The sequence below is a fragment of the Heteronotia binoei genome, chromosome 13 (genome assembly GCF_032191835.1).
Source record: "Heteronotia binoei isolate CCM8104 ecotype False Entrance Well chromosome 13, APGP_CSIRO_Hbin_v1, whole genome shotgun sequence".
Classification (NCBI taxonomy): Eukaryota; Metazoa; Chordata; class Lepidosauria; order Squamata; family Gekkonidae; genus Heteronotia; species Heteronotia binoei.
In genome coordinates, this window is record NC_083235.1 from 2,488,551 (window position 1) to 2,501,736 (window position 13,186).

Below are 13,186 nucleotides of genomic sequence, written 5' to 3' on the forward strand. Positions count from 1 at the left end.
AGGGCGGAATATAAATCCAGCATCATCTTCATCTTCTTCCTCCTCATCTTGTCGCTCTCAAACATCTGACATTCATGTCTGGTGGCTCTCAAACATTTGATATTTATTCTGTGTGGTTCTTATGGTGAGCACATGTGGCCACCCCTGGTCTACGGCATTCAAGCCACGAGTCCCTTTATGTATTTAAGACACTCCCCACAGGGGGAGGCGAGAGAAACAAACCACCAGACTCTCCAGTCAGCAGAGGCGAACCCCATCGGCTAACTTTTATCGACTATGTACAGAAGGCTGTGTAAAAAGGCCCCAGGCAGGCCTGGAAATACATTCTACATCTTGAGAGAAAGTCGCTCAGGGCCTCCCCTCCCCCTTCCGCCACTGGGGAAGGGCTACAGGTGCACACAGGTTACGCCAGTCCATAAGCTAAACCGAGTAGTAAAATAAAGTGGTCGATGTATAAAAAAGGCTAATACATTAGTATTTTTTTTTAAAGAAACCACACAAAATACACAGAGGTTGGGAGGGAGGGGGGGGGCTGAGAAACTGTGGAAGTGGGGGGGGGGGTTGCACAGCACGCCAGACGTCTCCGGCTTGCAAAGGCCACGAGGAAAGGAACTTGAGATAAGCAGGCACTTTTCAAAATGGCGGAGTGGGCCCCAGATTCGTCGAATCCAGGCCAAATAAAGTGCATTTCGAGGACAGAGAATTCGGGGGGGGGGGGGGGGTCCGTTTGGAGCCAGACTTGGCACTGAGGCGGCTCCTCTCCCTTTCGAGAGGAGAGCGAGAGGCGGGCATAGCAGCAGTGGCACGGGGTGCAAGGCCCAAGTACCCACCTGGCTGGCCCTCAGGGACACAACACCCAGGTGCACTCTGGGTAAGGGCACAGAATGCTGAACGCAGCATTGAAGAGGGAGGTAGCCTGTGCTTTCCGGGCAGGAAGGAGATCTCTTTCTTGGGGGTGGGGGGAGGCCCTGCACAATGGCTGATATCCCCCCCCCCCTGTTCTAGAGTGAGCAGAGGTGGCGCACCCCTTTTTGTCCGCACAAGTGTTTCGAAAAGTCGTGGCGAAAGAAGAAGAGATGCTCTTCACTCCTTTTGGCCAGTGAGCCGTTCTCCGGGGACAACGGCCGTGCTTATGTCAAAAGCTTGTGCAGAAGAATTACTACTAGCCGGGTGCCTAGCAGGATGAGGCCAACTTCTGCGCTAATCCGCGCTCTTTCCTGAGGAAGACAATTCTCTTCTCTCGCACGCACCCCTCCCTGCAGCAGCAGTCCCCCACCCCCCCACGCAGCGGGGATTGAGTCAGCCAAAGCGCTGCCCCCCTCTTCTGCCACTCCTCCCACCCCCCCGGCCGGTTGGCGATGTCCATGCTGCCGCTTTCAGAGTGCCACCTGCACTTCCCTCCCTCCCCGGCCCACCCCCCGCCACTCAGTTGAGGCTGACGCGCAGGTAGGAGGTGGGGACGTAGCCCTCGCCCCCTTTGCTTCGCCGGACGCGGGTCCAGCCGTCCCCTTTGTCTTCTTCCATCAGGCTGAGTTCCTCGCCTTCCTGCACGGAGATAGTGCCCTCGCTGGAACCTGGCAAGGGGAAAAGAAAAAAGAAACTGAAAGCCGCGTAATCCACTTTCAGTCTTGGGGAGAGAGGCATGCTGTAAACAGTCGAACTCAATCGTTACGAGGGCCGGATCTGACACAAAAGAAACCTTGTCAGGCTGGACCGTGTCTGGTTGGGCCGAGCCATGTCGGGCTAGGCCATCTGTGTACCTATCTAGGTAGCAGTACTGCAGTACTGAACTCTCTGCTCTCTGCTCACGACCTGAGTTCGATTCCAACGGAAGCTGGGTTCAGGTAGCCGGCTTGAAATTGACTCAGCCTTCCATCCTTCCGAGGTCGGTCAAATGAGTACCCAGCTTGCTGGGGGGAAAGTGTAAAAGACTTGGGAAGGCAATGGGAAGGAAAGGTCCCCTGTGCAAGCACCAGTCATTTCTGACTCTGGTGTGATGTTGCTTTCACAGCATTTTCACGGCAGACTTTTTACAGGGTGGTTTGCCGTTGCCTTCCCCAGTCATCTACACTTTCCGCCCAGCAAGCTAGGGACTCATTTGACTGACCTCGGAAGGATGGAAGGCTGAGTCAACCATGGGCCAGCTACCTGAATCCAGCTTCTGCTGGAATCGAACTCAGAGAGTTCAGACCACAGTACTGCTGCTTTACCACTATGCGCCACCACCCCGTAAAAAGTCTGCCGTGAAAACATGAAAGCAACGTCATCCCAGAGTCGGAAACGACTGGTGCTTGCACAGGGGACCTTTCCTTAGGTAGCAGAGATATAAATTTTATAAAGAACACAAGTAATGACCCAAGGCCATGCCAGCAGCTGCAAGTGGCGGAGTGCGGAATCAAACCCGGTTCTCCCAGATAAGAGAGCTCTGGCTGACCCAAGGCCATTCCAGCAGCTGCAAGTGGAGGAGTGGGGAATCAAACCCGGTTCTCCCGGATAAGAGAGCTCTGGCTGACCCAAGGCCCTTTCAGCAGGTGCAAGTGGTGGAGGGGGGAATCAAACCCGGTTCTCCCAGATAAGAGAGCTCTGGCTGACCCAAGGCCATTCCAGCAGCTGCAAGTGGAGGAGGGGGGAATCCAACCCGGTTCTCCCAGATAAGAGAGCTCTGGCTGACCCAAGGCCATTCCAGCAGCTGCAAGTGGAGGAGTGGGGAATCAAACCCAGTTCTCCCAGATAAGAGAGCTCTGGCTGACCCAAGGCCATTCCAGCAGCTGCAAGTGGAGGAGTGGGGAATCACACCCGGTTCTCCCAGATAAGAGAGCTCTGGCTGACCCAAGGCCATTCCAGCAGCTGCAAGTGGAGGAGGGGGGAATCAAACCCGGTTCTCCCAGATAAGAGAGCTCTGGCTGACCCAAGGCCATTCCAGCAGCTGCAAGTGGAGGAGTGGGGAATCAAACCCAGTTCTCCCAGATAAGAGAGCTCTGGCTGACCCAAGGCCATTCCAGCAGCTGCAAGTGGAGGAGGGGGGAATCACACCCGGTTCTCCCAGATAAGAGAGCTCTGGCTGACCCAAGGCGATTCCAGCAGGTGCAAGTGGAGGAGTGGGGAATCAAACCCAGTTCTCCCAGATAAGAGAGCTCTGGCTGACCCAAGGCCATTCCAGCAGCTGCAAGTGGAGGAGGGGGGAATCAAACCCAGTTCTGCCAGATAAGAGAGCTCTGGCTGACCCAAGGCCATTCCAGCAGGTGCAAGTGGAGGAGGGGGGAATCAAACCCGGTTCTGCCAGATAAGAGAGCTCTGGCTGACCCAAGGCCATTCCAGCAGGTGCAAGTGGAGGAGGGGGGAATCAAACCCGGTTCTCCCAGATAAGAGAGCTCTGGCTGACCCAAGGCCATTCCAGCAGGTGCAAGTGGAGGAGGGGGGAATCCAACCCGGTTCTTCCAGATAAGAGAGCTATGGCTGACCCAAGGCCATTCCAGCAGGTGCAAGTGGAGGAGGGGGGAATCCATCCCAGTTCTCCCAGATAAGAGAGCTCTGGCTGACCCAAGGCCATTCCAGCAGGTGCAAGTGGAGGAGTGGGGAATCAAACCCGGTTCTCCCAGATAAGAGAGCTCTGGCTGACCCAAGGCCATTCCAGCAGCTGCAAGTGGAGGAGTGGGGAATCAAACCCGGTTCTCCCAGATAAGAGAGCTCTGGCTGACCCAAGGCCATTCCAGCAGCTGCAAGTGGAGGAGTGGGGAATCACACCCGGTTCTCCCAGATAAGAGTCAGCTTCACTTCACCACGACCCCCTGGGGTTGCCATTAAGTCAGCTGTGACTTTTTCCACTACCGAAGAGGTGGAGGTTCCCTGAAAACTAAACTCTCAGGCGTCAAGAGAAGCTGCTGCATTTCCAAGAGGCTGAAAGTGGGAGGTCCTGAATAGCGATATATTACCGCAGGAGTACAAATTGGGTATATATATAAAAAATCTGATTTGCATAAGAGAACTTAGTTTGCACTAAAAATCCTGCATCAACAGAAGGTGAATTCTGTAGAGCATTAGGTTTTAATATTAATGTTGGGGGTGGCAAGAAGAAGAAGACAATGCACAAAAAGCCAGTTTGGTGTAGTGGTTAAGTGCATGGACTCTAATCTGGGAGAACTGGGTTTGATTCCCCACTCTCTCACAGCTGCTGGAATGGCCTTGGGTCAGCCATAACTCTTGCAGGAGTTGTCCTTGAAAGGGCAGCTTCTGTCAGAGCTCTCTCAGCCTCACTCACCTAACAGGGTGTCTGCTGTGGTGGAAGACGGTAAAGGAGATTGTAAGCTGCTCTGAGACTCTGATTCAGAGAGAAGGGCAGGGTATAAATCTACAGTCGTCGCCTTCTCCTTTACAGAACAATCCACTCTAGCCTCTTCCCTCAAACACGAGGCATATTAGGGCAACCCCGTGTGGAAAACGATCTTTCTCCCTCCCCAGCCAAGTTCCCTTGCATTTGTCTCACGGCAGCTCTGTAAGCCTCCAAGCTAGCAGTGCCAGTGAGGAAGTGCCTCCTCAAAAAGGATATTATAGCGATGGAAAAAGTGCAGAAAAGGGCAACTAGAATGATTAAAGGTTTGGAACACTTTCCCTATGAAGAAAGGTCAAAACGCTTGGGGCTCTTTAGCTTGGAGAAACGTTGACTGCGGGGTAACATGATAGAGGTTTACAAGGTTATGCATGGGATGGAGAAAGTAAAGAAGTCCTTTTCTCCCTTTCTCACAGTACAAGAACTCATGGGCATTCAATGAAATTGCTGAGCAATCGGGTTAGAACGGATAAAAGGAAGTCCTTCTTCACCCAAAGGGTGATTAACATGTGGAATTCACTGCCACAGGAGGTGGTGGCGGCTACAAGCATAGGCAGCTTCAAGAGGGGTTTGGATAAAAATATGGAGCAGAGGTCCATCAGTGGCTATTAGTCACAGCATATTGTTGGTACTGTCTGGGGCAGTGATGCTCTGTATTCTTGGTGCTTGGGGGGGGGGGCAAAGTGGAAGGGCTTCTAGCCCCACTTGTGAACCTCCTGATGGCACTTGGGGGGGGGGTTGGCCCCTGTGTGACACAGAGTGTTGGACTGGATGGGCCATTGGCCTGATCCAACACGGCGTCTGTTATGTTCTTATGAAGGGATTTGCCTCCATGTCACCGTTGCAACGTAGCTGAGCAGATACCTTCAAACTGGTACAAGGCCACACAGGTGCCGACTGGAGAGGCTGGGTCCTCCTCAAAGTCCTCGTCAAACTCCGTGTAGATGGGCTGGTTGAGTGTATCTTGGCTCTCCTCAGAGACGGTGGTGTCTGGGCTGTAAGGCGGAAGGGCAAGGAAGCTGAGAAATGACCCCGGAAATATCATTCCCTAGACAAACACTTCCTTCGGATCGCAAAGTTCTTTTGGAAACGGACCGGCTGAAGCCCAGAGCAGTTTAAGGAAGTGAGCTAGCCACCTCTCAACACACCTTGAGTGTGTGGAGTCTTGATAATTTTTTCTTAGTGGTAGAAGCTGTCAGAATCAATACCAGCCCTGGGGGTTATGTTATAGAGATGTAAAATTTCCAGAAATTTTGAAGCTAAGAAAAAACCCCATTAAAAAAAAAAAAACCCGGAAATTTTTGGAAAAATTGAAAAAAAAATGCTACATTAGCACTTCTCTTTTTTTGCTAGATTGAAAGTCATTCTGTTACTTGGCATGGAATTATCCCAACTAGCATATTAAAAATATACTGTCTCCAAACCATTATTACAAACAGAATTTACTTTTTAAAAATATTTATTTGTAATTGTAACAAATGGAGCAACAATCTCCTGAACTGCTTACTAGTTTATGTGGAACAGACAAAAAAGCCTCCACTGAAACAATTTTTTAAAAATCCAGAAGTAACAATTATTCATATTTATTAAATAAAAATAAAAACCCCATTCATAATGTTAAAATAAAGCGTTCTGTAATCAATTTTTTCCCCCAATTTTTAAAAAAACAAAACAAAAAAGGCTTCAAGAAAAAACAAAACACTTTCCCCCCCTTGAATTTTTCCTGGGTTTTTTTTTAGCCTTCCTTCACATCTCTAGTTATGTATGACTATTATTTCCCAGTTACTGCTAACACAAAGAAATTTCTAGGCACCGTGGCAACCTGGCACCTGCGGTTTTTCAAGGCCTGGGAACTTTTATACCTATGCAAGACCCAGAGAGGGTGACACACAGCACAGTGGCCAATGCAATGCAACCAATTAACCCTCCCCCCCCCCCTCAAAAAAGAAACCAAACTGGAAAGGACGGCAGAAATACTGTCCTAGCCAGTGACCCCTCTCTCTCTCTTTGGCAAATCATTATCTGGCCACATGAAATGATTCTCCGTATAGCTTTAGGAGCCCTGTGGCGCAGAGTGATAAAGCTGCAGTACTGCATTCCAAGCTCTCTGCTCGTGACCTGAGTTCGATCCCGGCAGAAGCTGGGTTCAGGTAGCCGGCTCAAGGTTGACTCAGCCTTCCCTCCTTCCGAGGTGGGTAAAATGAGTACCCAGCTTGCTGGGGGGAAAGTGTAGATGACTGGGGAAAGCAATGGCAAACCACCCCGTAAAAAGTCTGCCGTGAAAACGTTGTGAAAGCAGCCTCACCCAAGAGTTGGAAATGACTGGGGCTTGCACAGGGGATGACCTTGACCTTTATAGCTCTCACTGCTGAATTCTTAGCTTTTGTTTTTAAACTGTAAGCCACTAGCCTTCTTTGTTGCGGCTTCACAACAATAGAGGTTTTTTTTAAACTGAAAGCTAAGGATTTGTTGGATTTAACAGATCATGGCAACAGATAGTAATAGTTATTGTGCTACAGCAATGTAGCAATTATTGCTTTTCCAGTACATCTGACGAGATGATGCCAATAAAACTGTGCCCCTTCCCATCTGCGGGTCTTTGGTCTTTCCACGAGGACTGCGTAAAACCACATTGCAGCAAAATGGGGCAAAACATGGAAAACTAATGATGTGGGAATGATAGAATCAGAGAGTTGGAAGGGGGCATAGAGGCCATCTAGCCCCACCCCCTGGCTCAATGCTAGATTAGGAGCCACATGTGGCTCTTTCACACATCTTGTGTGGCTCTTGAAGCCCCCAACGCCCCATCGGCTGGATTGCAGAAGGCATTTCTCTCTTTAAAATCACTTCTCCAGGTCAAGCCACCCAGAAACTTTGAGAATACATTTAAAGTTAAAGTTGCTTTCTTTCCACCTCTACCTCCCCACCGTCCTTCTTGGTTTGGGCTAGATGGCCCTGGAGGTCCCTTCCAACTCTGTGATTCCTTCCTTCCGGCTCTCAAACATCTGATGTTTATTCTATGTGGCTCTCACATTAAGCAAGTTTGGCCACCCCTAGCCTAGCCTGGAGTATCCCTGACAAGTGTTCAGACGCTGCTCAAAGACGGCCCGTGAGGGGTACAATTGGAATAAATAAATCTGCCACCAGAAGTGAACACACAAGGCTTAGTCGGAGAATTCAGAGTTGAAGTTACTGACACAGACTTCCCTCTCTCCCGCCCCCTCAGGGCCCACCACCTATTGCGTCAAAATAGCTAACAAGGCCCTCTGTAGAGCCTTTTCACCCACCCACACAACCTGCGGCCAAGGAGTGAGCGAGCAAGCGGAGTCTGTGAGGGTTTCAAGCGATGTTCCCTCCACGCTGCAGTCTTGTGAACAAAAATTCCACTTTGTGAGCTACTGGCACAACTCAAGTTGCGAGCTGCTGCATCAATTAGTTTGCTCTGCGGCCATTTTTCCTGAGCTAAGACAAAAATGAGTGAGCTGGTGGCTAAAGGTGTGAGCTCGCTCACACTCACCAGTTCTGCCGCTCGAGGCAGCCCCCTGCGCCACGCCCCCCTCCCAGCTCCCTCAGTGGAGCTCAAATCACACGCGCACAGCTCAATGACATCACCAAAAGTGATGTCATCGTGTAGGGCGCCAGGGATGAGAGAGCGCTGGGTGGCACACAACTGCGCTGCCTCACTGCCGCTTTCCCCCTGCAGTAAACTCAGCATGCTGTTTTAGCGACCGGTCGCCGTTTTAACGACTGTATGGCATTATAGAATCAAGGCAGGGTCAGAGCTCTCTGCGTGGGGAAGGGGGTGTCTGGTGGCGCCCCCAGGTGGGGTAGCGCCCAAGGCCGCCACCTACCCTGCCTACTCCCACGCGCTGGCCCTGACACTAACTCAACTTAGAGGGAACGCTGGTCTCAAGTGCTTCTGAGAGTCCCCCCCCCCCGCCCCACCTCAACTTCTGCCCTCTCCCCTCCTGCACGCGCTCTCACCTGTCCTTCTCGTGCGAACAGTTGTTGTTGTTCAAGGTGCTGGCGTGATCCAGGTGGCGGTTATACCGCGTGATTGTGTCTGAGCGGTTGTTCAGCATCCTGCCCTCGGCGTCTGCCAGCCAAGCCTGTGTGCAGACAGGAGACAGACGCAAATTAGTTTTTCACGGTGCAGCATTCACTCAAGAGGGTGGGGCCACCACCAATAAGGGTGAACCTTTCGTCTGTACGCCCCCCCCCCCCCCTCACCCATCCAGTAAGAGCTCAAACAAACATGAAAACTCTACATCTCTTGCAGCCACAGCCTCACAATGCGCTTATTTGGCTTGGACCAGCTATTACGTAGTGAAAGAAGCAATGCTGATATTCTCTATATCCTGGCTGCTTCTCCTAGAGAAGACGGAGCTACTCCCACGGCTTGGCTTAAACCCAGCAGAGAGCAGCTGGGGTTCAAGAGGTCGGGTTGCCCACTTTGGTTGAACATCTTTGGTCTGGAGATCAAGTCCTATGAGGAAAGGTTGAAGGAGTTGGGCATGTTTAGCCTGGAGAGGAGGCGGCTGAGAGGTGATAGGATCACCATCTTCAAGGACTTGAAGGGCTGTTCTCTAGAGGATGGGGTGGAATTGTTTTCTGTGGCCCCAGAAGGTAGGACCAGAACCAACGGGTTGAAATTAAATCAAAAGAGTTTCCGGCTCAACATTAGGAAGAACTTCCTGACCGTTAGAGCGGTTCCTCAGTAGAACAGGCTTCCTCCTTGGGAGGTGGTGGGCTCTCCTTCCTTGGAGGTTTTTAAAGAGAGGCTAGATGGCCATCTGACAGCAATGAAGATCCTGTGAATTTAGGGGGAGGTGTTTGTGAGTTTAGAGAGGTTCCTCAGTGGAACAGGCTTCCTCCTTGGGAGGTGGTGGGCTCTCCTTCCTTGGAGGTTTTTAAAGAGAGGCTAGATGGCCATCTGATAGCAGTGAGGATCCTGTGAATTTAGGGGAAGGTGTTTGTGAGTTTCCTGCATTGTGCAGGGGGTTGGACTAGATGATCCTGGAGGTCCCTTCCAACTCTAGGATTCTATGATTCTAAGAACTTCCTGACCGTTAGAGCGGTTCCTCAGTGGAACAGGCTTCCTCCTCGGGAGGTGGTGAACTCTCCTTCTGTGGAGGTTTTTCAACAGAGGCTAGATGGCCATCTGACACCAGTGAGGATCCTGTGAATTCAGGGGGAGGGGTTTGTGAGTTTCCTGCATTGTGCAGCGGGTTGGACTAGATGATCCTGGAGGTCCTTTCCAAATCGATGATTCTATGATCTCTGGAGTTTTGGGACTGGAGTCAGGGGAGGGTTGGCCTTGGGGAGGGGAAGGAATTCAGGGGGCCTGTGAGGCCAGACAGCCCACCCAAGCAGGCATTTTCTCTAGGGAAGCCAGACCAAATCATCTAGAAATTGGCTGTAATTCCAGGAGAACTCCAGTCCCCACTTGGAGGTTAACCAATTAAGCAAAAGTAAGTGGTTTGATTTCAATATAATTCATAGATATCATCAGAAACATTCATCGTCCACACGAAGGTTGCAAACAACAATGCAAATCCTGGTATAATGAACTTATCCAGTCCAATAAAGTGCTTGCGTTGAATTTCTTTTCAAACAATGATGCAAAATCCGGAATCTTCCCCCAAGACCCCCTCCTACGTCACTCACCAGCTGCTCAGAGCGCTTCAGTTAGACCTTCCTCATGGAGGGATTGAAAAGCTGTCCAAATATTTTAGACGTTCTCCGCCACTTCAGTACATGCACGGCTCACAACCAGCGTTCCCTCTAAGCTGAGTGAGCGTGAGCTAGCTCACAGATCTTTAGCAGCCAGCTCACACATTTTTGCCTTGGCTCAGGAAAGATAGCCCCAGAGCACAATAATTGGAAGAAGAAGCGGAGAAGGGGCGAAATTTGAACGGGGAGGCTGCAAAGAAAGGGACCACCCCACCTTCTCTCCCGCTTCCTTACTTCATACTTCTGGATCTCCACATGCAGCCGCTCAATGTTGCCCAGGGTCTCCGAGATCTTTGGCTCCAGGCTACTGGGGTCCCCCATCTGGGGGGTCTTCTGATAAACATCCTTCATCTTATTTAAGGCGTCCCTGAAAGGGAGGAGGGCAGAGAGAGAGAGAGATGGTTACTGAGACAGGACTTGGTGCCATCCAGGAAGTAGGCCACAAAGCCTGGGAATTTGGGGGTGAATCCATACTCATCATCTCTATCCCATAATAAGGGAGGGTACATCAATGACATCCTGCTCCTTCAACAACCCTGATTTGTGTTGTCTGTCCCCTCACTGAGCAGAACTGACCTTCACATCCTTGAGCCAGTTTGGTCTAGTGGTTAAGTGCGCGGACTCTTATCTGGGAGAACCGGGTTTGATTCCCCACTCCTCCACTTGCACCTGCTGGAATGGCCTTGGGCCAGCCATAGCTCTGGCAGAGGTTGTCCTTGAAAGGGCAGCTGCTGTGAGAGCCCTCTCAGCCTCCACCCACCTCACAGGGTGTCTGTTGTGGTGGTGGGGAGATAAAGGAGATTGTGAGCAGTTCTGAGACTGAAATTCAGAGTGGAGGGCGCGATATAAATCCAATATCATCATCTTCTTGTGAAAAGGCCTGGTACAACTAAGCATTTAAACAGACCTGGGTAGCCAAACTGAGGCTCAGGACCCGCATGAAGAAGAAGACCATAGATTTATACCCCACCCTTCTCTCTGGATCAGTGTCTCAGAGTGGCTTACAATCTCCTTTATCTTCCTCCCCCACAACAGACACCCTGTGAGGTAGGTGGAATTAACTTGCTGACCAGAATTGGTTAGGATAGGTGGAATTAATTTGCAATTAACTTGCTGACCAGATGGAGGCAGCAGTGTTCCAATTTTGTACATAAATTTATGAACGATCTGAACATTGTGAAATTCTCCACACATATACCGCAAGTTCTGCAAGTCGCTCCCTGGAGGAAGGACCTGGTGGTCCGAAACGGACTTCACACTGCTAGCTGTCCATTGGAACTCTATTTGGATTTGTGTCTTGGAATTATTTATTATTTGGACTGATATATATATATATACACACATACATACATACATATACACATGTGGTATGTAAAATGAGGTTGCTGAATGGCACTTTTTTCTTGTATGAATCACATTTTGTAAATATATTTTTCTCTCAATTGCACAGCAGAGCCAAGCCTCTCTTCCTTCTATTGGCTGAGGCTCCTGGCCCCCTGGAAAAGGAAGGAAAGAGCCAGAGCTTCCTTTGCCCAGTTCCCTGGATCCCATGGAAGAAATATGAAAAAAGCCCCATTAAGACCAAACATGTGCTAAGACTTTAAGCATGTTTTAAGGTTTTTAAAATATATATTTAATTTTGTTTGCCTGTGTCCTTTATAAAGTTTATATCTCTGCTACCTAATCTTAAATAGGAACCTGACATGGTCTTGCCCAACCCGACATGGCCCAGCCCAACAAGATCTCATTTATGTCAGATCCGGCCCTCGTAACAAATGAGTTTGACACCCCTGAGCTAAAGGAAGCAAAACATGTGTGGAAAAGCAAACCCACCCCTCCCCACAGCCCCAAGCCATAGAGACACCTGAGTGACAAAAAAGAGAATACAGAAGAGCCCTCTTGGTGTAGTGAGTTAGAGTGTAAGAAGAGCCAGTTTGGTGTAGTGGTTAAGTGCCCGGACTCTTATCTGAGAAACTGGGTTTGATTCCCCACTCTTCCACTTGCACCTGCTGGAGAGACCCTGGACCTGTCACAAGTTCTCTCAGAGCTGTTCTCTCAAGACCAGCCCTCTCTCAGAGCTCTCTCAGCCCCATCTACTTCACAGGGCATCTATTGTGGGGAGCGGAAGGGAAAGGAGATTGTAAACTGCTCTGAGAGTCCTTTGGGTAGTGAAGGGTGGGGTGTAAATCCCATCTCTTCTCTCTTCTTCTCTCCCCAGAAGGTCAACTCTAAAGAGCGTTGGGTTGGCTTTCAGTCTCTCACCTCTGATCGAGCTCCTTCTGCAGCTCCCGGTTCCTCTCTTTGATCTTCTGCTGCAATTTTTTCCTCCTCTGCTCGGGAGGCAGGTGGCTGAAGTCTTCTGTGATGACCGTCTGGCAGCAGAGAAAGAAACACACGTCAGTCTCCTGCGCCCCACACGATCGATCGTGCCACCGCCGTGCTCCAGTCACCCTTCATCAACTTCCCTGAGAACCTGGAAATAAGTTTCGGCCTTTCCAGAAGTCAATTATCACCCAAGAAGGAACACTCATCCCAAAGGACCTGTGGGCAGAGGCGATATTAGGTTCCAACTCAAGAAATATCTGGGGACTTTGGGGGTGGAGCCAGGAGCAAGGGTGCAACAAGCACAATTGAACTCCAAAGGGAGTGCTGGCCATCACATTTCAAGGGACCGCACACCTTTTTAAATGCCTTCCTTCCAAAGGAAATAATGAAGGATAGGGGCACCTTCTTTGGGGGCTCATAGAATTGGACCCCCTGTTCCAATCATTTTGAAACTTGGGGGGGGGGGTGTTGAGGAGAGGTACCCGATGCTATGCTGAAAATTTGGTGCTTCTACCTTAAAAAACAGGCCCCCAGAGCCCCAGATACCCATGAATCAATTCTCCATTGTACCTTATGGGAATTTGTCTCCATAGGGAATAATAGAGCTCCCAGCAAACATTTCCCTTCCACTGGCCTGATCCAACATGGCTTCTCTTATGTCCTGATGGCGCCTAGGTTTTTTGGCCACTGTGTGACACGGACTGGATGGGCCACTGGCCTGATCCAACATGGCTTCTCTTATGTTCTTATGTCTGGGGCAGTGATGCTCTATATTCTTGGGGGGGCGGGCGGCAAGAGTGG

The 13,186-nt window shown here is 50.3% G+C and overlaps 1 protein-coding gene across 3 annotated transcripts in view; it reads right to left on the reverse strand.

The window, feature by feature from the left end:
- Positions 1-237: 237 nt before the first annotated feature.
- Positions 238-13,186, reverse strand: part of TRIP10 (thyroid hormone receptor interactor 10) — a 221,749-nt gene continuing 208,800 nt past the window's right edge. For all 3 annotated transcript variants that reach the window (XM_060252053.1, XM_060252052.1, XM_060252054.1), the window contains 5 exons: positions 12,323-12,432; positions 10,295-10,427; positions 8,312-8,436; positions 5,192-5,322; positions 238-1,574 (listed from right to left, as the gene is read on the reverse strand). In XM_060252053.1, coding sequence (XP_060108036.1) covers positions 1,426-1,574; positions 5,192-5,322; positions 8,312-8,436; positions 10,295-10,427; positions 12,323-12,432 — 648 coding nt within the window. In that variant the 3' untranslated portion in view covers positions 238-1,425. The remainder of the gene's footprint in view (positions 1,575-5,191; positions 5,323-8,311; positions 8,437-10,294; positions 10,428-12,322; positions 12,433-13,186) is intronic.